Raw genomic sequence first — 22,552 nt, 5'->3', positions numbered from 1 at the left:
TTCAAGAGGAACTTTTTTGAAGGAGCTGGAGAATATTTCGGGCTGAGTAGATTTTTTTTTTCTGCTCTAGTGGTTGTGGGTTAAATCTATTCTCCTGGGGAAGAGTGATGGCTTAGCGGACACAGTCCACCCTGAAACGGAGTTTTTTATCCCAAAATAGGGTGGGGAGGGGCAAAAGGTGGAAGAAGAGATTCGGGCTGAGAGAGGCAATGAATGAGGAGAAGCTAGAAATGCAGGTTTCACCCCGTCTGCTCTAGAAATTCCGCCGGACTCATTTCAATTTGCCTCTTTCTAGAGGTTGGGTTTGGATTTCAGTTTTAGACCGAAACTGAGTTGAGGATCTGAAAATAAATCGAAAGATCTGATAAGAAAACACCAGTTCCGGGTATTGTAAGTGTGATGTATTGCTGCGGTTTTGAGACAGTAGTGATTATGGTGGCAGGGTTGAATTGTAAAGGAAGTTTTAAGAAGCATATGAAAGAGGCAGAAGAAGAGATGTATTAGCTAGAGCAGTGTTTCTCAACTTTGGCAATTTTAAGATAAAGGAATGTGTATGGACTTAAACTCCCAGAATTTCCCAACCAACATGGAGGAATCTTAAAATTGCCAAGGTTGAGAAACACTGGGTTAAATGGTTGGACTGGAGAGACCTATTTCCAAATCTCCATTTGATCACACAACTAACTGTTTGATATTAACTCTTAATGTAATTTACTTCCCATGAAAGCTGCGAAGATAAACAAAATTATGTAGTCCAAAATTATGTTTCCTACATTGGAGAAAACACAGGAAATAAATAAAAATCCTAAAAGAAGAATATCATATGTGGAGCAAAGAAGTGGCTTTTCTTCTATTGTTCTATTGAAAGTGATGCAAGTGTTGTCTGAGTATGTGTGTTTGTTTGGCACAGCAACCATCCTAGCGTGATTTGATTCTGGATCCCACAGGAAGGATGAATAGATATGTTCAACTTTGGGCATAAGCTGAATAAAGTTCTTGCAAATTCAGGAGAGAAAGGGAATGTGACCATGGTGTGTTAAGAACTGTCCAGGGAAACAGTGAGAAAGCAGGTGCAAGAGATGATGAAAAAAAGCAGCCAGCAGAGTAAAAACTAATACAGTATTTTCTGTGGGTTTGTTTCCCTTTCACAGGTAATGGTAGTTGGGAGAAGAAAGGTCTCTTCCCTGCTTTGAAGTACCATCCCAGCCTTTCATAGTTCCAAGCTCATGGCTGGAAGCCCAGTGCCCCCTAGAAGGAAGGTGGTTGAGGAAACACGACTGGTGCTGGAAGCATTCTTGCAAGGAGCATTAAACAGTGGAAAGGATGGGGCCCCAGGACATGTCGGTCGTGGCTACCATGACCCCCAAAGTTACATGTCCAGGTAATGGCTTTTACAGTTGAAGATTCGATTTATCTGCAAAGAAGGGAAATAAACAGAGCAGGATTTCTCAAACTTGGCAACTTGATAATGTGCAGACTTCAACTACCAGAATTCTGAGAAAGCCTAAATAATGTCAAGCTGCCATAGTTGAGAAACAGTGAAATAGTGGGATTTGAGCAGAAATCTAATAATCTATAGATGGTAATTTGAATTCTAGTTTTGGATTCTATGGGGTTAATCTTCTGGCCTAATAGAAAGTGTTCTGATTTTAAGTAGAAGTTTGAAAACTGAGAGACAAGAAGCTTAAATAATTTGACAAGAAATGCTATGATATTCAGAATTTTTTAAAAACACTTCTTCAAGTATCTCTGCCCTCATAGACAAAATAGCAATTTGAGACTCATTTTCTCCAGAACACTATTACCGTATCCATCTCTTTAATCCATCCTTTTAATATTATATGGCTAAAGTTTTTTCCCTACCTCAATATTTACCCCTGCTTCATTTTTTAAACTAATTTCCCCAACCCTTTACCATATGTGTTGTTTTGCTGCTCCTCACAAACAATTTTATTACTTTCTTGTAATTTTCTCAATGGTGAAAACGTAAGGTTCTTCATTTAGGCAAGAAAAACAAAACGCACAGGTAAAGAATATGTGGTACCTTGCTTAATAGTAGTAACTATGAGAGGGATCTTGGAATCCTAGTGGACAACCATTTAAATATGAGCCAGTAGTGTGCAGTAGCTGCCAAAAAAGCTAACACAGTTCTAGGCTACATAAACAGAGGGATAGAATCAAGATCACGTGAAGTGTTAATACCACTTTATAAATCCTTGGTAAGGCCACACCTGGAGTACTGCAACCAGTTTTGGTCATCACAATGTAGAAAAGATGTGGAGACTCTAGAAACAGTGCAGAGAAGAGCAACAAAGATGATTAGGGGACTGGAGGCTAAAACATATGAAGAACCGTTGAAGGAACTGGATAGGTCTAGTTTAATAAAAAGGACTAGGGGAGACATGATAGCAGTATTCCAATATCTCAGGGGTTGCCACAAAGAAGAGGGAGTCCAAGCTATTCTCCAAAGCACCTGAGTGCAGAACAAGAAGCAATGGGTGGAAACTAATTATGGAGAGAAGCAACTTAGAACTGAGGAGAAATTTCCTGACAATGAGAACAATTAATCAGTGGAACAACTTGCCTCCAGCAGTTGTTAATGTTCCAACATTGGACATTTTCAAGATGTTGGATAACAATTTGTCTGAAATGGTATAGGGTTTCCTGTCTAGGCAGGGGGTTGGACTAGAAGACCTCCAAGGTCCCTTCCAACTCTGTTATTCTATTCTGTTCTATTCTTTCAGTTTCATGAGGCTTTGCAGCTCAGAGATATCTTTTACAAAATAAGTGAAGAAATATATGCAAACAAAAAAATGACAAAAATGAACCAAGGAGGTTGAAGAGTAGAACAACAGACCACGGTTCCCATTCTCAGTGTGCTTTCTTCTGTCTACAGGTCCCCTGTGGAACATTTTCCAGAGTGTCCTGCCTGCAGTCCTGCCCATGAAGGAAGTAACTCTGCGGAAGGGAAAAAACATGGTTTCCGCACCAGCATTAAGCACCTGTTGCAGAAGCGGTCCAGTTCTCGAGGACTCTCGGACAATCTGCCCTGCCCTGGAGACTCTTTAAAGAAATCTAAGCCAGGACCTGAAGGGACCCACCGCAAGCGCCCCTTCTCCTTCAAGGGCTTCCTGAAGAAGAAGTCTGCTTCAGCAGAGATAACGGACCCCAATGCTCCCCCCAGGCGGCCTGACACTTTGCCTCTTGTCACCTGCTATTGCAAAAAGCAGGCAGCTGAACCAGAAGAGGCCCAGACAACAGGCAGTATGACGCTTTGCTCCTTATTCTGTTTTCTTCTTGTTTCTTTATTGTGATGTTCAAGCCTCGTTTGGAAAGATAGATGGGAATACTGTGTTTCCCTAAAAATAAGACCCGTTCTTATTTTCTTGGGGCCCAGCCTCCATTTCGCCATCAGAGCCTTCCGGAAAGCCCTCTGCAGCTAAGAAACAGGCTCTGGATTGATGCACGCAGCACCTCCTCACAGGTCTGGATCAATCCGGAGTTCTCTTATCGGCTGCAGAGAGCTTTCCAGAAGCTATGACACTGAAACAGAGGCCAGGGGCGATGCGCACATCAATCTGGACCTCATTTCTTGGTTGCAGAGGGCTTTCCGGAAGGCCTCTGATGGCAAAACTGAGGCCAGGGGCGACACAAGTGAGCGGCGAAAAGCAGCCGCAAAAGAAGTGGGCCTCTAAGGCGAGACAGGTGTTGGGGTTTGTGAGGACTGGTAAGTAGGGTAGCTCCACCACCCGCATCCCTACCCTAGCTTAATTTTTACCAGTGTGCCTTGCCCCACCCCTGCACCCAGGGATGTGCGGGATCTTAATAAGGGCTTAATTTGCGGGTAGAGGTTGTATTGGACGCACGTGTAAAAACCAAGCTAGGACTTGCTTTAAGGGTAAGTCATATTTTCGGGGAAACATGGTATATCTTGGCTTCTTGGAGGAAGAATAAGATAAAGTTATGTTTTATCTTTCCAATGTTCATTTTGAGCAAAGATTTGAGTCTTGGTGTCTCCAAGATGAGTGTTATGGTCATTATATCACATTGAGCTTATATGTGCTTATTTTTAATATATTTTCAACTTTCTTGAAGTAATGGGAACTTTCTGACTCCAGGCTGGATGCAGCCCCCAGAGTCATCTTATTAATACACTTAGACCAAGGTAGAAGTCCTTCCCACTTTCCATAACCTATTTGAAAGCCACTTCAGATCATTTCATAGTTCTCTGCATATACTCAAAGATCATCTTATTCTTGGCGCCCAAAGGAACAAGAAGTTACCTATTTATAAGACCTGATTGGCAAATTATTGACTTCTCCAAATAGTGCCTTAGCAAATAAATTTGAAAGCAATTTATATTGCTATTTTGAGGGATTCGATTGGTAGACTATAACTATGTTTGCTAATTTTTTTAAAAAACTCTTAAACCTTTAAACCTTTTTTTAAAAAAAATATTGTCCTGCCTTTTTTTCATAGAGCTCAAGAACATTTTTCATGGCTTCCCCTTAGCTAGACAGATTGTAGGCCTCATGTTGTTGAGTCAATTAAAATTGGACAATAGATAACAGAATTTAGGAAAATGATATTCTACATATTTACACTGAAACAAAGCAGTTTTAAGCTTTTGGACTGACTTTAGAATAGTAATTCCTCCACCAATCCGAACATTTGAATGTTCTCCTCATGCCCAACTGCCCATGACCAAGCTAGAAAAATTAAGAAATACTATAGTCCTTGACTTACAACTATTTGTTTGTTTGTTTGTCAAACATATACAAAACAACAAGGATAGATATGAACAATAAACATGAACAAAGGAAGCAAAACAGATAAATGGGGACAATAAGATAGGGTCAGTAGGCACGTTGGTGCGCTTATGCATGCCCCCTTTATGGACCTCTTAAGAATGGGTGAGGTCCATGGTAGACAGTGATGATGATTTGAAGTTACTGCGGCACTGAAAAAAAGTGATTTGTGACCAGTTTTCACACTGATGACATCCCTCCAGACATATGTTAAAACTCTGGGTGCTTGGCAATCAGCATGTATTTACAATAGTTGCAGCATCCCAGGTTCCTAGACTTGTCATTTGCAACCTTCTTAAGGAACTTCTGACAAGCAGAATGGGGGAAGCCAGATTCACTTAACGAGCACATGATTCACTTAATAACTTTAGTGGTTTGCTTAAGATTGTAAAATGAGTCATGACTCATTTTATCTTGCTTAGTAACAGAAATTGTGAATTTGGCTGTGGCTGTAAGTTGAGGATTACCTGTAAATAAACTGTACAGGTAGCAGTCTAAAAATCTTTAAAATGCCCAATTCTTGTACTAAAGCAAGATTGGATAGGTGTTAAATATGGGTATTTCAGGAAACCTTGAGCTTCAAGTAATTCTATTGGTAGGCGAAGAATAAAAAAGGTGGATATACTCCCTAAATCAATGGAAAATATACAATATTTTTCTCTAGAAAAAAATAATTATTGGATTAAGGAAATTATACTTAGAGCCATGATGGCGAACCCATGGCATGCTGCCCAGAGGCGGCACACACTCTCTATGCTGTTGCCAGGTGCTCTTCCAGGTTCCATTGCACTCTTGCACGCTGGACAGCTGGTCTGACGTGCATGTGCACTAGCTAGCTACTCTCTTCCGGGTTCTGGCGCACCCGTGTGCATGCGCATGCTCCAGTTTCAGCACTTGGTGCTAAAAAGATTAACCATCACTGACTTAGAGCATCTTGTCCTTCAATTTCAAGTATACCATTTCTACCTCTACCACCTACTGCTTTCCTGGTGAAGCTCATACTTGGCAATACTGGTAGTAATTTATTGGGCAAATCTGAAGTCATTCAAAAATTCCAATTGTTTCATAAATATTGAATTTCCCCTTGAGAATATTCATATAACTTGCTTTTTTACCCCTAGATCCCCAAACTGATGTCATGATGTAAAAATAACACTCCCACTCCAATATTAATATAGTCTTACAATCACTTCCCATTTTAAATATACCATATTTTTCGGAGTATAAGATGCACGGAGTATAAGACGCACGAAAGTTTAAAAGAGGCAAATTTTAAAAAAAAGTAGGTAGGTAGATAGAGGGAGAAAGAGGGAGACAATGAGAAATACATTAGGTAGGTAGGGAGAGAGAGAGAGAGTAGGTAGGTAGGTAGAGGGAGAGAGAGAGAGAGAGAGAGAAATACAGTAGGAGGTAGGGAGAGAAAGAGTAGGTATGTAGATAGAGGGATAGAGAGAGAGAGAGAGAAATACACTAGGAGGTATGGAGAGAGAGTAGGTAGGTAGAGGGATAGAGAAAGAAATACAGTAGGAGGTAGGGAGAGAGAGAGAGAAGGTAGGTAGAGGGATAGAGAGCGAGATACAGTAGGAGGTAGGGAGAGAGAGTAGGTAGGTAGATAGAGTGGTAGAGAGAGAAATACAGTAGGAGGTAGGGAGAGAGAGAGAGTAGGTAGGTAGGTAGAGGGGTAGAGAGAGAAATATAGTAGGAGGTAGGGAGAGGGAGAGTAGGTAGGGAGAGGGATAGAGAGAGAGAAATACAATAGGAGGTAAGGAGAGAGAGAGTAGGTAGGTATATAGAGGGGTAGAGAGGTAGGGAGAGAGAGAGTAGGTAGGTAGATAGAGGGATAGAGAAATACCGTAGGAGGTAGGGAGTGGGAGAGAGAGAGTAGATAGGTAGAGGGATAAATACAGTAGGAGGTAGAGAGAGAGAGTAGGTAGATAGAGGGATAGAGAGAGAGAGAGAGAAATACAATAGGAGGTAGGGACAGAGAGAGTAGGTAGGTATATAGAGGGATAGAGAGGTAGGGAGAGAGGGAGTAGGTAGGTAGATAGAGGGATAGAGAAAGAGAAATATAGTAGGAGGTAGGGATGGGGAGAGAGAGAGTAGGTAGGTAGGGGGAGAGAGAGAGAGAGAGAGAAAAATACAGTAGGTAGGGAGAGAGAGAGTAGGTATGTAGATAGAGGGATAGAGAAATACAGTAGGAGGTAGGGAGAGAGAGAGTAGGTAGATAGAGGGATAGAGAGAGAGAAAAATACAGAAGGAGGTAGGTAGGGAGAGAGAGAGTAGGTAGGGAGAGGGAGAGAGAAATACAGTAGGTAGGGAGAGAGAGAGTAGGTATGTAGATAGAGGGATAGAGAGAGAGAGAAATACAGTAGGAGGTGGGGAGAGAGAGAGAGTAGGTAGGTAGGTAGATGTTTCCAGGTGTATTTATCCATGTGCTGTAGAAGGAAATCGCTGACAACCTGCCGCATCTAAGACTTGTTTTTGCTGGCACAGCACAACGTAATTTTCATCAATCACTCTAACTAAAGAGCTTTCCGAAAGGGGGGAAAAAGTTTTTGCACTCTGCAACCCTCCCAAAAATGGCCAGTTTTTCACAAAAACGGGCCAATTTTTTTTTTCAAATAAAAGGCATGAATAGCCTGGGAGGGGGGGGGGCGTGCAAAGCGCTTGGGGGGGGCGTTTTTTGCAAAAACGGGCCTGTTTTTTGTCAAAAAAATTGCATGCATAGAGTGTTGCTGGGGCCTGGGGGGGGGAGGGAAACATCCAGTTTTTTGCTCATTTCTGTCCTCCCCATCCCCCATGAGCTCTCTGAAAGCCTCCATAAGGGTATACGTGACCATTTTTGTGAAGGGGGCGGGGCTTCAGGAGGCAAAAATTCAGTGAATTCGGCGGCCGGGGGAGAGGGTGGAGAGACCATAGATGCGGGAGTGGGCCAGAATATTGGGGTCATATTGGGGAGGGGCAGATATGGCGGGAACTTCAGGGCGAGCCATTACCGGGGAAGGAGGGTTCCCTATGTCAGAGGGATCCCTCCTTCCGGCTCTGTGAGTTCCACTCCAAGGCCAGATGGGTGAGTAGTCAGGACCCTGGTCTCAGGTTGCTGTTGCTAAATGCCAGGTCTGTGGTTCACAAGGCTCCCCTCGTCCAGGACCTAATTGTAGACGAGGGGGCAGACCTGGCATGTATTACTGAAACTTGGCTGGGCCTGGAGGGAGGAGTCCCCCTCACCGAAATGTGCCCAGAGGGTTTTCAGGTGCTTCATCAACCGCGATCCCAGAGAAGGGGTGGGGGAGTGGCCATTGTTATCTGACAGTCTTTAGTTCCTTGTAGGATCCCGGCTCCGGAGCTTGTCGGGTGTGAGTCCTTGCTGGTGAAGATGGACCTTGCGGGTCAAGTGGGCTTGTTGTTAACGTACCTGCCTCCCAACAGCATGGCGACAGCCCTCCCCTCGCTCCTCGAGTCAGTAGCTGAGCTGGCAGTTGAGTTCCCCAAACTTATGATACTGGGGGACTTCAATCTGCCTTCGCTTGGCGAACACTCTGATGGAGCGCAGGAGTTCATGGCTTCCATGACAGCCATGGGCTTGACCCAAGTAATCCAGGGTCCGACTCACTCAGCGGGTCACACACTCGACCTCGTACTTCTGTCGGAGCAATGGAGTTGTGATCTTGGTTTGTGGGGTAGTGAGATCTTGCCCCTGTCATGGTCGGACCACTTCCTACTGAGGCTCGACTTTCGGAGACCAATCCCCCGCTGTAGGGAGGAGGAACCGATTAGGTGGTTCCACCCCAGGCGTCTTATGGATCCTCAGGGTTTCCAGACAGCGCTTGGTGTTATGCCTGACACTCTCGCCCGCAGTCTGGTGGAGACCTTAGTTGCTACTTGGAACTCGGCAGTGTCTGAGGCTCTCCACCGGATTACGCCTTTACAGCCGATCTGCAGCAGTGGATCCAGGAGAGCCCCTTGGTTTACCGAGGACCTCCGGGAGATGAAGCGCCAAAAGAGATGCCTAGAGCGCCGCTGGAGGTCCAGTAAATCCGAGTCAGACCGAGCACTATTAAAAGCTTGCATCGGAGCATACCTCTTGGCAATACGGACAGAACACCTATATTGCCGCTCTGATAGTGTCCGCTGAGTCACGCCCTGCCGCCTTGTTTAGGGTGACCCGCTCCCTCCTAAATGGGAGGGTTGCGGATAACCCCCTACAAGGTAGAGCAGAGGAATATGTCCAGTTCCTCGCGGACAAAGTTGCTCGGCTTCGGATGGACCTGGTCTCCAATTGCGCAGAGCCAGCCGGGGTACCGGGGGAAGGTCTTGAGCGACATCTCTGGACTGACTTTCAACCTGTTGCTCCTGATGAAGTGGACAAGGCCATGGGAGCGGTGAGTGCCGCCACATGTGTACTGGACCCGTGCCCCTCCTGGCTGGTCGCGAACAGCAAGGAGGTGACACGGAGCTGGATCCAGGCGATGGTGAATGCCTCTCTTCGGGAAGGCTTCTTTCCACCGGCATTGAAGACAGCGGTGGTGAGACCCCTCCTGAAGAAGCCGTCGCTGGATCCAGCCATTTTGAATAACGGTTCCACCACAAAACCGCGGATGACAAAATCGCGGTCGACGAAAGCGCGCATTTGACGTCATCACAGCGCGACGAAAACATCGCGCTGTGATCGAAAAATGTAAAAATAAAGCAAAAACCTTACCCTAACCCCCCCAAACCTAAACCTAAACCTAACCCTTAACCTAACCTAAATCTAACCCTAAACCTAACCGTTAACGTAACGCTAAACCTAACGCTAACCCTTAACCTAACGCTAAACGTAACCCTAACGCTCTAAACCTAACCCTAACCCTTAACCTAACCCTAAACCTAAACCTAAACCTAACCCTTACCTTTATGTGAATCGGCTTGCTTTAATTTAATTTTTATTTCAATTTTTAATTTTTTTCGTCGCGCTGTGATGACGTCAAATGCGCACTTTCGTCGATCGCGCTTTTGTGGACCGCGGTTTTGACGGGTCACGTGAATAACTACTGTCCAGTCTCCAACCTCCCCTTTATTGGGAAGGTTGTTGAGAAAGTGGTAGCCTCTCAGCTCCGACGGTCCTTGGATGAAGCCGATTATCTGGATCCCTTTCAGTCTGGATTCAGGCCTGGCTACAGCACGGAAACCGCTTTGGTCGCACTGACCGATGATCTCTGGAGAGCCAGGGATGGAGGTCATCCCTCCATCCTAGTGCTTCTTGACCTCTCAGCGGCCTTCGATACCATCGACCATGGTATCCTTCTGCGACGGTTACGAGAGGTGGGGGTGGGAGGCACCGTCCTTCGGTGGTTCTCCTCCTACCTCTCGGATAGGTCGCAGTCGGTGTTGGTCGGGGGGCAGAGGTCGACCCCTAGGCCCCTGAAATATGGGGTCCCACAGGGTTCGGTCCTATCCCCCCTCCTGTTTAACATCTACATGAAGCCACTGGGTGAGATCATTCGACGGCACGGGATAAAATACCATCAATACGTGGACGATACCCAGTTGTATCTGTCCGCCCCGTGCCAATTCAGTGAAGCGGTTGACATGATGTGCCAGTGCTTGGAGGCTGTCAGGGTCTGGATGGGGGTTAACAAGCTTGCGCTCAATCCAGACAAGACCAAGTGGCTGTTGTGTTTCCCTCCCAAAAATTTGGTTAGTATTGCATCACTCAGGCTGGGGGGTGACATTTTACGCCCCTCAGACAGGGTGCGCAATTTGGGAGTCCTCCTGGACCCACAGCTGACCTTAGAACATCATTTGTCAGCTGTGACCAGGGGGGCATTTGCCCAGGTTCGCCTGGTGCAGCAATTGCGTCCCTACCTGAACCGGGAGGCACTCGCAACAGTCACTCATGCCCTCGTGACCTCAAGACTGGACTACTGCAATGCGCTCTACATGGGGCAGCCCTTGAAGAGCATTTGGAGACTTCAGCTCGTCCAGAATGCAGCTGCGCGAGCGATCGTACACCCACGTTACACCTATCCTCCGCAAGCTGCACTGGTTACCGATTGGTCTCCGGATACGCTTCAAGGTGCTAGTTGTCACTTATAAAGCCCTTCATGGTATTGGACCTGGGTACTTGAGAGACCGCCTGCTGCCAATTACCTCCCAAAGACCCACTAGATCACACAGGGCTGGCCTCCTCCGGGTTCCGTCTAGCAGCCAATGCCATCTGGCTATTACCCGGGGGAGGGCCTTCTCTGGGGCAGGTCCGGCCCTTTGGAATGAACTCCCCGCAGAGATTCGGACCCTCACCTCTCTCCAGGCCTTCCGAAAAGCTGTTAAAACCTTGCTGTGTCGGCAAGCCTGGGGTTGACGAGTTCCCTTCCCCTCTCGATTTGTGTGGCTGTTGGTTATTTTTAAATGCTTGTATTTGCAGTTTCTGTGTTTCCCTTTCCCCCTTTGGGTTTGTGCGCTGCCTTGAGTCCCGCTGGGAATAGGGTGGCATATAAATAAAACAAAACCTAAACCTAAACCAAAAAAATGCTATATTCTATGTATAAGATGCATCCAGATTTTCAGCCTCTTTTTTGAGGAAAAAAGGTGCTTCTTATACTCCAAAAGATAGAGTACTTTTATAATATGATATTCTGCATTCAGGACAGAGTGATCCTTTATTGAAATAAACATTTATTTGTAAGATTTAGAACTCAGGCCCATTCAAGAGCTCAAAATAATATATAAGCTGATCTTCCTCCAATATTTTCCCCCAACAATGATCCTATGATACAGGTTGGGTTGAGAGAGAATGATAATTTCAAAGTGATCCTGGCAGCTTCTATGATTAAGGTAAATTTGAACTGAACCTTTCTATTGCCAGTCCAACTCCTTTAAAAAGCAGTGTAACTTGTTTATATAATCTGAAAGATAAGCTTTTCCATGCTACTCTATATCAGGAATTTAATTCTTACGATTTCGTAAAAGTAATTTCAAATTGCTTGAAACACTTCACCTCTGTAGCACCCAACAAGGTATCATCTTAAATATATTGTATTTGCTATGGCATTTGTTTAGTCACATCTCTCATTGTCACTTGCATTTGCCTTTCTTCCAATTCTTTTTTTTTCTCAAAATCTTTTGCTTTCTAAACAGAATTCAAAATCTCTGATATTTAAAAGTGAAAATCACTTCTTCCAAATTATCCCCTCTAAATGGAATTTTCTATTTAAGTTCATCAGAAGAAAATATTATTTTCTCTTACATAATTCTAATAATTATTGGAATGACTTTAAGTGCAATTATTTATGTATAATCAATTTTCAATCTATGGTTAAAATGCTGCTATAAAACTGGATCTCTAATCATCTTCCTGATAAAGTACAGAAGAACAAGCATTACATAGTTATTTGACAGATAATCAAGTTATCATGGCCTCAGTAGATGGCAACATTTAGCTGGTTTGGTTGATATCAAAAGGCTAAGTAGGAGCACACCTGCTTAGATCTTGATTTAAAGTAAAATGGGAAGTAAAAAAGATCTTAGAAGAAAGCTATGGCAAAACACTTCCCTATTGCTCTTATCAAAACTATACAGACTTGTTCAGGTATTACTAGAAATTGGACTTGATTTGATGGAATCTGTACTTTTATCATGTTAGTACAGTACTGTATTGACCTTTTGGTCTTTTGCTGTTCACTTGTTTCTGTAACCTCCTTGATATAGGATTTGATTTTTTGTGTGTGTGCACTTTGCTTTAATAACTTTCCATTCTTTTTTTCCAGATGGTGAAGCTGAGGATGCTGAGTTTTATACTCTGGTGGCTCAGAAACTAGATTACTTTGTGAAACACCAACAACGGATTAGCCCTATAGCTGCAAAAAGCTCAGTTTCTCCCAAAGATCCAAACATTACAATTTCCACAGATACTATCTCTGACAATTCAGGTACTACATTTATTTTATTTTTATTTTTTTAAATCTATTTTATTCATTTTCACATTCCATTTTACAATCACTTATATACAGGGTATTTTCTATAAAAGAAAAAAATATATAAAAAAAATAAAAAAAATAAAAATAAAAAAGAAAACACAACTCATCATTCACAACCCCACCTGACCCTTCCATCCTCCATACACCCCATCTACCCCCTCCAACTTTCCTTTCCTCCCTCTAACGCTCCCCTCCTACTTCCCTTTCCCCTCAAACCTTCCTTCTCCCCTTACTCCCAACACACCCTCCTTGCATTCCCCTTACTCCTTCCTTACTCCTCCCTCCTCTTTCCCTCTACCTCCCTCCTTGGTGTATTCCTTTATTCAAGTGTTGTTTATTATAATTTGATAAAAAGTAAAATAAACCAAGGAAAAAAAATATATAAAGAAAGAAAAGAGAAAAAAAGGGAAAAAAAAGAACAACCGTATATAAGTGCATTCTTGTTCTTATTGCGACTATGTTAACACCCACCCACCCACCCCCCATAAATCCCCATCCCTACTCCTCCCGACTTCCCAGGGCCCACACCTGGCACTGCCTTCTATCTAAAGTATCTTATGTTCGTATGGATTAAAAATAAAAGTAATATATTAAAGGGGAAAAAAACCAAAAAAAAGAAAAAAAAAAGAAAAGAACAAAGAAAAAAGAAAAAGAAAAAAAAAGAAACTCTTTGTGTTAAGCTCAGCCCCCCATCTTTATCTATGCTTAAATAGTATAAGTCATTCTATCTATATTTTATTCTCGTCTCTTGCTTCTTTGTTATTTACCCCGACCTCCTGTAGACTCTCCCATTCCTCTTCCTTAACCTTGTATTCAGATAAACATTTATCCAAATTTGTATAGACATCAATATACAATCTAACTCAAACATAATCCCTTCTATTAAAATTTAAGCAGCGTGGATCATTCCACATATTCAAATATTACTTTACAGAAGAATAATCAAACTTTCCCTTTCTTAACCTTAATTTCAAACAATAATTCAAAATAATCTGACCAAACTTTCCCTTCTTAGTAAAATTTAAGCAGCGTGGATCAAGTATTACTTTACACAAAAATCAGTTTGCATTCTATCTTGAAATGATCCCGACCAGCTTTCCCTTCTAATAGGATTTAAACAACGTAAATCATTCAGTATATACATTCAGTATCACCCCACCAATATACGTAAATCATTCCGCATGCATTTTACCCTCATCCCTTGCTTCTCAAATATTTGCCACTATCAAATTTATGCAAACATTAGTTTAAAATCTAGCTCAAAATAATTTCACCAGGCTTTCCCTTCTAATAAAAATTAACTAGCATAGATCATTCCACATATTCAAATAATAGTTTCAGCAAGAATCAGTTTACCTTCTATTTTAAAATAATCTCTTCAAACCTTCCCTTCTAACAAGATTTAAACAGCGTAAATCATTCTGCATGCATTTTACATATATACATTCAATATCACCCCACCAATAAATTCCGCTTTTTCTGCCGGAGAGAGGTCGCAAACCCCCATTCAATCCACAACTTTAGTGAATATTTTAGAATGTCTAAATCCTCAAACTCCGCTTTTCTGCTTCTCCGAAGGAGGGGGAGCTACCCCCTCCATCTTGCAGCCATGTGGTCTGTTGCTTGCCTTCTCCTTCGGCTTGTCTCTCCTCTTTTCCAAGTGAATCAGGAAGTCCCACCTTCAAAGTCTTGTAATAGAAATCTCGAGCCTCCGAAACAGAATTGAGACGAAGTCTTTGATTCTCAAATGTGACCGTAATGCCGGCTGGGGCCTCCCATTTATATTGAATCTGATGATTTCTAAGCTCTTTAGTTAAAAAGGTATAGTCCCTTCTTGCCTTTAACATCTGGAAAGGTATTTCTTTGAAGACAATCAAGTTCTGGCCATCAACTCTCAAACTATTATTGTAAAATTTTTGCATGATCGCGTTTCTGGATTCTTTTGTGGAGAAATATATAATTATGTCCCTCGGGAGCTGTCGCTGTTCCGCTACCAACGAATTCTGGCGATAAATTTTCCGAATCTGCCAATCAAAGTTAAGTTCCGGGCTTCCCACCGCATGGCTGAGGGCTTCAACAAAGGTCTGTTTCAGATTCTCTCGCTCCTTTTCGCGGAATCCTCTGACTCTTATTGCGAATGCCTTCTTATTAAAGTTTATCATAACGAGCTGTTCTTGAGTGTCTCTAATTTTTTGTTGTAATATTTGAATATTAGTAGTCAAATTAGAATTAGCCTCTTCCAAACTTTCTAATTTATTCTCTATTTCAGCGGTATAATCTGACAGGGCAGACACGGCTGCAAACGTATTCGCCTTCATTTGGTCAATTTTAGACTTTAAATCACCATATAGCTCCAATACAAATTCCTTAATTTCTTGTTTAAAATCATTAAACATTTGAAAAAAAAATTCCTGTGTTAAGAATTCTCCAGTAGAGGGCGTAGGAGACAAGGGCTGCAATGCCAGTGTAAATTCTTTAAGCTCATTCACAGATTCTTTAGGCACATTTGTAGAGAGACGCTTCGATTTTGACCTGGGTGCCATTATAAATAAACAAATAAACAGCGCTTTCGCTCCCCTCTGTTTCCAAAAAAACAAAAAAAAAATTATTTTGTTAAGGAGCGGTCTGCAGGAAGGTAAAACCGGCTACGTACATCCCCTATCAGTCACCAACGGAGAGAAATCACCATTTTGAAGTCCGTTTAAACAAAGAAGCCTCTAAGACAAATGGTGCTGGTATTTACGATAGTAATAAAAGCATAAATCTCACAGGGGTGGGACCCGCCCGTATTAATCTTAGCTTCAAACAACTTTGCTTTGTCCTGGGGGGGGGGGGTCGCCTGTCTAGGGCTGCCAAAAAAAGGCAGCTGAGAAGAACTGGCTGGAGATAAAAGCTCCGCTCACGCTGGATCTAATCTCTGTCCACAGCCAAAAAAAAAGAGAAAGGCTGTGAATTACGAATAGACCCTAGCACACAGAGCTACTCCCTGCTCCTTTATGCCAAAAAGGGGTGATATCTATGACCTTATTTAGATATACAGACCAGATCTCTGAGAGGAGCTCGGTTGAGCCCTCCTCGGCGACAGGCTCCTCCCCCCGGAGGTCTATTTTCTTGTGTGTTTAAACTGCCTCATTCAAAAACTCTGGGTATATAACAGTGATAACACAGAAATCCCTTCTTGATCTTTGAATCAGGTGTTTCCTGTACTCATTGTAACTTTTCTGTTTTGTTGAGACTTTAATTTCTCAATATTCCAGCCAACTTTTGGCCAATACATGTGAAAAGCACCAGATTAGAGAACTAAGTTTTGGAGGAAGTATATATCAAATCATATGGAAAGAAAAATGACTCAGAATTTAAAATAATCTTTCCCCCTGAAAAATGAAGCTTAGATGAAACAATTCATGTCCTTTTACAGCAATCTTACAAATCTAAATAGATTCCTCCATTTTAAATTAAACTATTAATTTAATTTAATTCCATTTATCTAAATTGTTTAGGGGAAAACTAGTCTTCCTTTGATAAATAAGTAGCTATGGGATGATAGAAATCAAATGATTACAAGTACACCTTGATATCATAAAGTGATATAAATATTTCCTTCAGATCTTAAATATTATATAATCTGACAAATTACATAATATTTATACAATGACTTTACAATACACATGCCGTTATTTTGACATCTATGTGGCAGGGAAATACTGTTTATATTTTGGAATGACAATAATATGTTTTACTCAGTTGCCTTGGAACAAGTGCCAGAACAATTGGATGAGAAACAGAAAGAACAAATCCTTCAGAAGTTGGTTGCCCTTCTGGAAGAGCAGGCTTCTGTCTTCAATAAAAAGGTACACATGCAACAAAGAGTTACTGCATAAAGTATTGATATTCAAAGTGCAGAGCCAGGCACTAGGTGTTTTGTGGCTGCTGTGTGTAATTTTATACTATGTTGGGTTACTATGCCAAATATATTCATCCTTTTTTTCTGACTATGTTTTGTAAATCTTGGACTTTCCCCAAGTCTTCAAATAAGTTCCTGTTATCTTTAATGTTTCTATTTTGTCTGCATTTATTTTTATTGTTCGTTTATAAAATTTATAGCCTGCCCATTTTACCTCAAAATAAGTAGGCAGCTTTTTGGGATATAAGGTTCCATATTCAAGTCATTTGTTTTGTGTGATACATGAAGTTAACAGGTGTATATAAACGTGCACAGCTGAATCTACCTATTTGTTTTTCTCTGTTTTGTGATTTATTGAACTTAACATTTAATTAGGTATGTGGAGTAAGGCAGTTTGGGGAATTTTTTTTGGTCATATTTTTGGCATGGGTTCCTTTTTGGACTGTGTAATTCAGATTTGATTTGGAATAAATGTTTCAGAGTGAGTCAGAATACAGCATCTGTCTGCAACTCATTGGAGGAATTGTAGAAACAGATATCGAGACTTTATTGAGTCTCAGACTTCATGCTTTTCTACACCTTCCAAAGCATTTTTTAAAATCAAATCTGTAAAATTGCAAAACCCTAATAGTTATTTAGGGATGATCTATTCTGAAAAAAGTACAATTTACTATAGTTGCACTAAACAGATCATTTACCACACTGTCTCTGACTGAATGCTAAGCTGTGCTTTTTAAATACATATTTTTGCACTATAAGACCCCCCCCCCCAAAAGTGGGTGGAAATATTTGTGCATTTTATAGAGCAAATATTGTGGTGTGGGGGAAAGGGTTGGCCCTATCCGCACTGCCTGTCGCCGCTGCCAAGGAACACTGGAGCCTTCGCTGCCAAGCAGCTGATCAGCAGTTGGATAAGCCTCCTGGAATACCGCTGATCAGCTGTTATAGGCAGGGGGGCTCGCCGTTTGCCGCCGCTGTTTGTTGCTGCCAAACGGCAGCGAATGACGCCTATTCCTGCTGCGTAGAACTGATCAGCAGTATTCTGGGAGGCCGATCCAACCGCCAAACAGCGAAGCCTCCAGTGTTCCCTGGCAGCTGGTCAGCTTAGTTGATTGATGGTGGGCACAACGGAGTGGAGCCCTGTCAAGCCAGTTGCTAGAGCTGTGATAACTGAAGCTGACCAGGCTGTTTGTTATTGTTGCAAGGACACTAGCCAGATGAATACTGGATGGATGCTGGGAGGTAGAGGCAGATATTTTTTTCTTGTTTTCCACCTCTAAAGCTAATGTGCGTCTTGTGGTCTGGTGCATCTTATAGTGCAAAAAATATGGTAAATCTTCCAATAACTAGCTGAATGTAGCCATATTAATTTACTTGTTCAATTAATATATTTTTCAGTGCTTTTCATGACTACAATCATCTCAAGATGGGAAAATAAAAAAAATAAAAATACAATAAATTCAAGACATGTATACCGGTAGAAACAATTAAGAATGAGAGAATTAACAGAACATACATGTAAAACTTTAAAAAGAAGCATTTGTGATAAAAAGCAGCAACTATCATAAAAGTCTTTCAATAAAATAGCTTACTTCTTATTTCTTAGTCCAGAATTTCAGAATACAGGGCGACTTTGGTTTGCCTTAGGATGGGGGTGGTTTTGATATAAACTGTTTCTCAATCACTTGGAGGATCTGATATTTATAACTAAATTAAAGTTTTACAGTATTTAATAAAACAGTGTATGAACAGATAACATGGGTATAAATGGCTTCAATTTAAAGAAACAAAGTATCATGCTTATTTATAGATTGACTCTTTTTCATAATATTTATCAGTGCTTCTCTTCACATACTGTAAACTTTTGCTCTTAATTCCCCCCGCCCGTCTTTGCTTTTGTTAAATGAGTTTTCTCCTGTCCCGCTGATTACTGCCCATCCCTCACTGCTTCTCTTTTGTAGTTCATATAGCTCTACTTGTCTAATAAAGAAATGCCCAATTAAATGTTTAGTTGTCCTACACTCAAGCAACAATATACCATTTCATCATATCCACAAACTTTCTACACCAGCAAATAGGGCACTTGAACCGAAGTTCTACATTGTATAGGGTTTGTATTTTTGCAAGAGACATTGTTTTATATAGCCTTTTCTCATCATTTTTAATAGTTGTAATATTTTCCAGAAAGTACCATAGAGGCAGATAATTCAAGATTCAGAGTTGGTTTATATACCTTTGCTGGAGCTACTGCAAATCCAAAGTTGCAAATCCCTTATGGATACTCCAGTGTTCAAAGCATTTAGATAAAAAGTTTCTAGAATTGAATTACATATGTAAAACAAATATTTATATTTGTTGTGGTATTGATCAACTATGTAATTATGGGATCTTATGTTTTCTTCGTCCCACATAGACAATAAAAGTGTATCTTCATATAGATAGACATATAGACAAATACAGGCTGATTAATTTTGGGATAAGTAACCTCTGAGAATGTGTATATACCACCTGAATTCTGAAACATTATAAAAGCAGAATATAATTGAAAATAGTAGGATTTATTGTATGCATGCTATCCAAATTCTCTTTTCCTTTCGACTGATATGCTCAGGGTTTTTTATTTGTGAAACCATATTTTCTTACTCTCCAAGAAAGGAAAAAGTGTAAAAAAAATAGCATTTCACTCCTGGACTAGATTGATTTTTTTAAAAGGATGACTCTGTTAAGTACATATTGTTTAATGAATATACCCTTGAGTTCCATAAACTTTCTGAGGTAGAATTTCTAAATGAAAGATAAGAAATAGTAGAATGTTCCTAAGAATAGGAAGTTGTCTAGTCCTACTCAGGCACTTCAAGCAGACAGCTGTCCAGCCATTATTTTTTTCACCTCTATCAAGTCATAAGTCTCTTTTATCAATAAGAAAGTGTTCCTATTGTTTTGTCTGTTCCTTTGCCATTGACATTCATTCAATTCCTATTGGTAAAAGAAAATAACTGTACTTCATCTTTGATGCAACAACATTTCACATATTTGAATGTTCCGATTAGGTTTCCTCTCAACCTTCCAACTCAGACGTTTCTTATCTGGGGCACAGTGAAATCACCTCTCTTTAATTACAGCTGTCCCTTAAAAAGCTTCCTTTAACATTTAAATTCTTGCCATTCATGTCATTTTCTTTCATTGGCAGATTGAAGCTGACCCACTGCTACGCAACACTATCTCCCGCCTCTCCTACCGCAGCTTTACTCACCTGGCTGAAGCCTTCACATCACGTACCCCACCTGGAGTTTCTAGCCCTCAGTTAGCCAAGTTAGCCCTTACCATGGAACTCACAAGGAAAGTGGCTGGCATCAACAGTCACACCGTACATACCCTCATGGGCTACAGTTTGCAGTATATGGATATGTTCATACCTTGGCTGCAACAGCAAGGTGGTTGGGTATGTAGAGAAATATGTTTCCTTGGGTTTTACTTATGCTAGGCCAGATCACATAAAAAGGGCCCCAAAAATGAAACAGAAAAGAAATCCTGATTATTTTGCTCAAAATATAATTAAGATGACGAGGTCTGATTAAATACTTTGGGGAAAAACAGTAATCTCTTCTGTAAATTGTCTGCTTTTGAGGGTTACAAAATTGGACACCCTATTTAGCTGAATACATTGTCTAAATGCTGCAGCTAAAAGCTCATACCAAAAGCATCTTAGTTCTATATTAGAAGATCTCTCTCTCTCTCTCTCTCTCTCTCTCTCTCTCTCTCTCTCTCCCTCCCTCCCTCCCTCCCTCCCTCCCCCCCTTCTCTCTCTCTCTCTCACACACACACACACACACAAAATGAACATGTTCTCTATCCCTGCATTATCAAATACAATTATGTTGCAGAATGGCAGCTGACAATTTATTTTTTCCTACATAAAAAGAAAAGGTTCATTATTATAAATTACTACAGGGATATTTTCTTGTCAAGGGACTACATTTTAATATTTTTGATATCCCAATGGAATAATAATGATGTATTAGTATTGCTGCAAATACACTGAGCCATGTTTTTGTCTTCTAAAACAAGAGGGTTTCCCACACTATATGTCACAATTCTGTCTGCTGTCAAAGTTGGAGCGTGACACAATGGAAAATGAAAGAAGGGAGGGAGGAAGAAAGGGAGAGAAATAAAGAAAAAGAAAGGAAGAAAGAGAAAGAAAGGAAGTTTAACAGTGAAATGAAAATGGCTGTTCTTTATTTTTCTTTTCTTTATAGGAGAACATTGTAGCCCAGGAGGAGATATTTGACATGCAACTTGACTGAACAAACTTCTGTGCATCAGTGGCAATGCTCTCATGATGAATCTTGTTTGCAGAAGACTGAGTGCAGGGTAGAGCTGCTAGCATCTAAAGATCTTTGTGTCTTTCCACCTAAGCTAAATCCAAAGGGACATTTGTTTTAGTAGCCATGACTGAAGCTAGTTCAAAGATATTAAGAATTAGCAGAAAGCAACTCTAATCTTCTGTGTTTGGAATGAATTGCAAAATTTGACCACAGTATGCCAAATTTTATTGTCAAGTATTTCTGCAAAAGTATGAAGCAGTTACTCCCTCATAAACCTTTCAGTTGTTAAAAGTATTTCTGAAAGGCTGTTCTTTAGAGATGCCCACCATCAGAGGCAAGAAAAGTGATGCCCTTGGTGACAGCCTCTGTTCTTCCAAGTAGCGCTTACTGAGGAAGGGTTGTTTTTTTTTCTTTTCACTCAAGATAAACTTTCTTTCTTCAGTTTCTATACTTGAGATTAAATAGATACACTCAAATCTTATTTTATCCCTATTTTGAGATGGATGAAAGGAAATTTTTAGATGTTCCTTTGCCTTGTTCTGATTTTCTTTTTCTTTTTTTTTTTGTTCTAAGGTGCTCTTGAGAAATTTTGGGATTTTAGAACAAGAAAAAGAATTCCTATGTGAAACTAACTTGAAGGAGACTCATATTAATTTCAGTGGGACTCTGTGTAAATAGGAGGAGAAAAGAAACTTAATATAAAACTCAGGGATATGGAAGCATGTTTAACAGCAATAGCTTCCCTGAAGCACTGTGATTTTTTTTAAATAAAAATTTAAAGATTATATTTTGGTGTCGAATATTTTTCTTAGTACTTTTCTTTGGACAAGCCTATTCTAATGATTTGATGAAACATAACCAACTCTTCTTTGGCTGTGCTAATATGGAACTGAAGTTTGGAAGTCCTGTGTTGGAAGAAATATCCAAGTCCAGTTCCAAGCTGGGAATAAAATGGAGGCTGATTGGAAAGATTCAGTTTATTGGTGAACAGAACCAATACACACGGTGTGCAGTTCTGGGACAATGACAAAATGGAGTTGAGAGTGGGTGGGTTTTATACCTTATTTGAGCTGGTTCCACCACAAATCCGCGAAGCCCTTATCCGCGGAGACATAAGCGCGAAGACTAATTCGCGCCGTTCTAAGCGCTAAGGAAAAACGCGACCCTACCGCGATGACATAACCGCGGAGGGCAAATTCGCGCATTCCCAAGCACTCAGTACCCTAAACCTAACCCTAAACGCTAAACCTAACCCTAAACCTAACCCTAAACCTAACCCTAAAACAAACCCCTAAACCTAATCCTAACCCTTACCTTAATTGAAGTCGGCTTTCTGCCGCGGTGCCTTTAAAGCGCCCTTCTGTTGCTGCGCTGTTGTCGTGGCCTTGATGACGCGCGGTGATGACGTCGCGGCTTTAGCACCACGATTTTATCACGATTTTGACTAGCGCGGTTTTGTCGTGCCACGATTTGAGCTTCCCATTCCTGTGCAAGAACATCCTGTAATATTCTAATGGCTGTTGTCAGATTTCTATGGGGTCATGGCTGGCTGTGGAG

General features: G+C 41.2%; 1 protein-coding gene across 3 annotated transcripts; it reads left to right on the top strand.

Annotated features, from left to right (window-relative positions):
• On the top strand, window positions 1–21,743 carry BCL2L12 (BCL2 like 12). Of its 3 annotated transcripts, none has more exons than XR_004256778.1 (7): window positions 1–1,381; window positions 2,897–3,264; window positions 12,557–12,718; window positions 16,511–16,617; window positions 19,861–20,112; window positions 20,927–21,041; window positions 21,569–21,743. XR_004256778.1 is itself a non-coding variant. In XM_032234561.1 (7 exons), exons 2-7 carry the CDS (start codon window positions 1,227–1,229, stop codon window positions 20,972–20,974), a joined length of 1,092 nt encoding a protein of 363 aa, XP_032090452.1. In that variant the 5' UTR covers window positions 1–390; window positions 1,152–1,226; the 3' UTR covers window positions 20,975–21,743. The 3 variants fall into 3 exon arrangements, 2 of the variants coding, with proteins under 2 accessions (XP_032090452.1, XP_032090454.1); XM_032234561.1 differs by having other exon boundaries at window positions 1–390; window positions 1,152–1,381; window positions 20,927–21,743; XM_032234563.1 differs by having other exon boundaries at window positions 12–46; window positions 1,152–1,381; window positions 20,927–21,743.
• Window positions 21,744–22,552: the final 809 nt, after the last annotated feature.

The sequence above is a fragment of the Thamnophis elegans genome, chromosome Z (assembly GCF_009769535.1).
Source record: "Thamnophis elegans isolate rThaEle1 chromosome Z, rThaEle1.pri, whole genome shotgun sequence".
Taxonomy (NCBI): Eukaryota; Metazoa; Chordata; class Lepidosauria; order Squamata; family Colubridae; genus Thamnophis; species Thamnophis elegans.
This window is presented reverse-complemented; position numbering and strand designations above follow the sequence as displayed.

Excerpts from the sequence above, each read along its gene's own strand:
- BCL2L12 (XM_032234561.1), top strand. The coding sequence starts at position 1,227 with ATGGCTGGAAGCCCAGTGCCCCCTAGAAGGAAGGTGGTTGAGGAAACA. Across the intron at positions 12,719-16,510 it reads TACTATCTCTGACAATTCAG|TTGCCTTGGAACAAGTGCCA; the intron begins GTACTACATTTA and ends TGTTTTACTCAG. Across the intron at positions 20,113-20,926 it reads TGCAACAGCAAGGTGGTTGG|GAGAACATTGTAGCCCAGGA; the intron begins GTATGTAGAGAA and ends TTTTCTTTATAG.